Raw genomic sequence first — 1,839 nt, 5'->3', positions numbered from 1 at the left:
AATATATTATCATTTATACTCAAATTTTACGACAAAAAATTCAATAACAGCTCATGTATTCTCTTATTCAGGAAACTCTATTAAGAGAGGGGGGAAAAAAAAAAGAGCGAGCTTTACGTTCTGTTTCCTTAATTTAACTAAACAATCAACACAAACATTTTTTACATGATGGTTCAAACAGCAGTTTATCTACCCGATTTGTCGAGTTATTTCTTTGGTTTTTCAAAGCAAATAAAGCAATAAAAAGAAAAAGTCAATCCAGCAAAAAAGCTTCTGCTTACAAATGCAAGGTGGGGTTTTTTTAATTATAATTTATAACCAAACAGACAGATGCAATCGGTAGGTGGAAGAAAGAATCGAATCAAATCAAATCAAACAAGTTGTTGACCATGATGTTTGGTTACTTTGATAACTTTGGTTTGGTTCACATTTAACCCTGTCCTTGCGATGAACATCAACATGTAGGCATAGATGAACATTGGACACCGTCATCGCATCACGAACATTGCCGCACCGAGCAAGCCACCACCTGCGCCCACTGCCTCAATCTTGTCTTCACCGCCTTCGGATCATTATCACCTTCATAAACAAACAACAAAAGCAAGAATTTTTTACTTTCACCTTCATAAATAAATGACTAAGAGAGACGAAAAGAAATTTACCAGAGCTGAATAATGTATGAGGGCTGCCCACTGAAGAGGGCGATGATTCAGAATCGGACGCCGTTGATAAAGACGGCGTTGACTTTGAAACCGTATCATTGTAATGCTTGTTAACGGCGTAATAAAGTTCCAGGGCGGGAAACGTATCGGATAAGCGTTGATCCACTTCAGGAGAGTCAAATCCGAACCCTAATTCAATACAAGCTTTGAGTTCATCAAGGTCCTCGTCCGTCACGCTCTTGCTTCTTTTATTTTTTATATTATCTTTACGCCTAAGCCAGGCCTCATCCCGATAAATATCCGGTGACCACGAGCGTTGTTTGTGCAACAACGTCCCATGTCGTGGTGGCTCTGCAGCCAGGGAAGATGGTCGTTCTGCCATAGGTGGTGGTGGCGGCGGTGGCACGTAGCGGTGGAACATCCGCTGAGGTCCTTCAAGGACCTCACCCGGAGGGGTGGGGGAAGCTATGGTGTTTTTTTGGGAGGATTTTTTTTCTATGGGTTATTGAGGGGTTAAAAGAGGAAATGAGGTTTATAAGGTGGTGAGGTGGTGGTGGGGCAGAGTTGGCTTTTGCCATTTAATGGTCAGCGTCATGATGATCTGGCTTTTTTATTTTAATAATGTTGCGAATAAAATTAATAATTTTATTGTGTGCTTAATTACTGAGAAAATAAAGCAAGGATTACCATTCAAATTCATAAAATTAGTTTGAATTATTTAAAAATCAGGGTTGATTTAATTTAATTTATAAAATAATTTAGTTTAGGTTAATAAAATTTTAAAAAATGAGTTTTAATTTAAATTATAATATGGGAAATTTTCAAATTAAATTAAATTTTTTAAAAATATATATATATAACAATATTTGATAGAATTTTTTAAAAGTAATTAGGTGTCTAATTTATTTTTTTATTTTTTATATATATATTATATATATTTCGTATGTTTATATTAGGTTGTAAACAATTATAGTTTAATTAATTTTATTTAAATATAAACTAACTATATTTTTTTTAGTTTGGTTTAGTTTAAAAATTTGTCATATTACTTTTTTAAATTTAGTTTAAAAAAACTTTAAAATTGTATTAAACCGAATAGTGCATATTTCTCAAACGAAGCATATAAAGATCACTAAAATAGACAGGAAAATGGAGGTAGAGGACCAGAATACAATTT

At 33.9% G+C, this 1,839-nt stretch overlaps 1 protein-coding gene across 1 annotated transcript; it reads right to left on the bottom strand.

Annotated features, from left to right (window-relative positions):
• Positions 1-274: 274 nt before the first annotated feature.
• LOC123212175 lies at positions 275-1,178 on the bottom strand. Its single transcript, XM_044631241.1, has 2 exons — positions 663-1,178; positions 275-579 (listed from the first exon to the last, which is right to left on the bottom strand). Exons 1-2 carry the CDS (start codon positions 1,081-1,083, stop codon positions 497-499), a joined length of 504 nt encoding a protein of 167 aa, XP_044487176.1. The 5' UTR covers positions 1,084-1,178; the 3' UTR covers positions 275-496.
• Between the last annotated feature and the right edge of the window lie 661 nt (positions 1,179-1,839).

The sequence above is a fragment of the Mangifera indica genome, chromosome 1 (assembly GCF_011075055.1).
Source record: "Mangifera indica cultivar Alphonso chromosome 1, CATAS_Mindica_2.1, whole genome shotgun sequence".
Classification (NCBI taxonomy): domain Eukaryota; kingdom Viridiplantae; phylum Streptophyta; class Magnoliopsida; order Sapindales; family Anacardiaceae; genus Mangifera; species Mangifera indica.
Note: the sequence above shows the minus strand (reverse complement) of the source record. Positions and strands in the feature narration are given on the sequence as shown.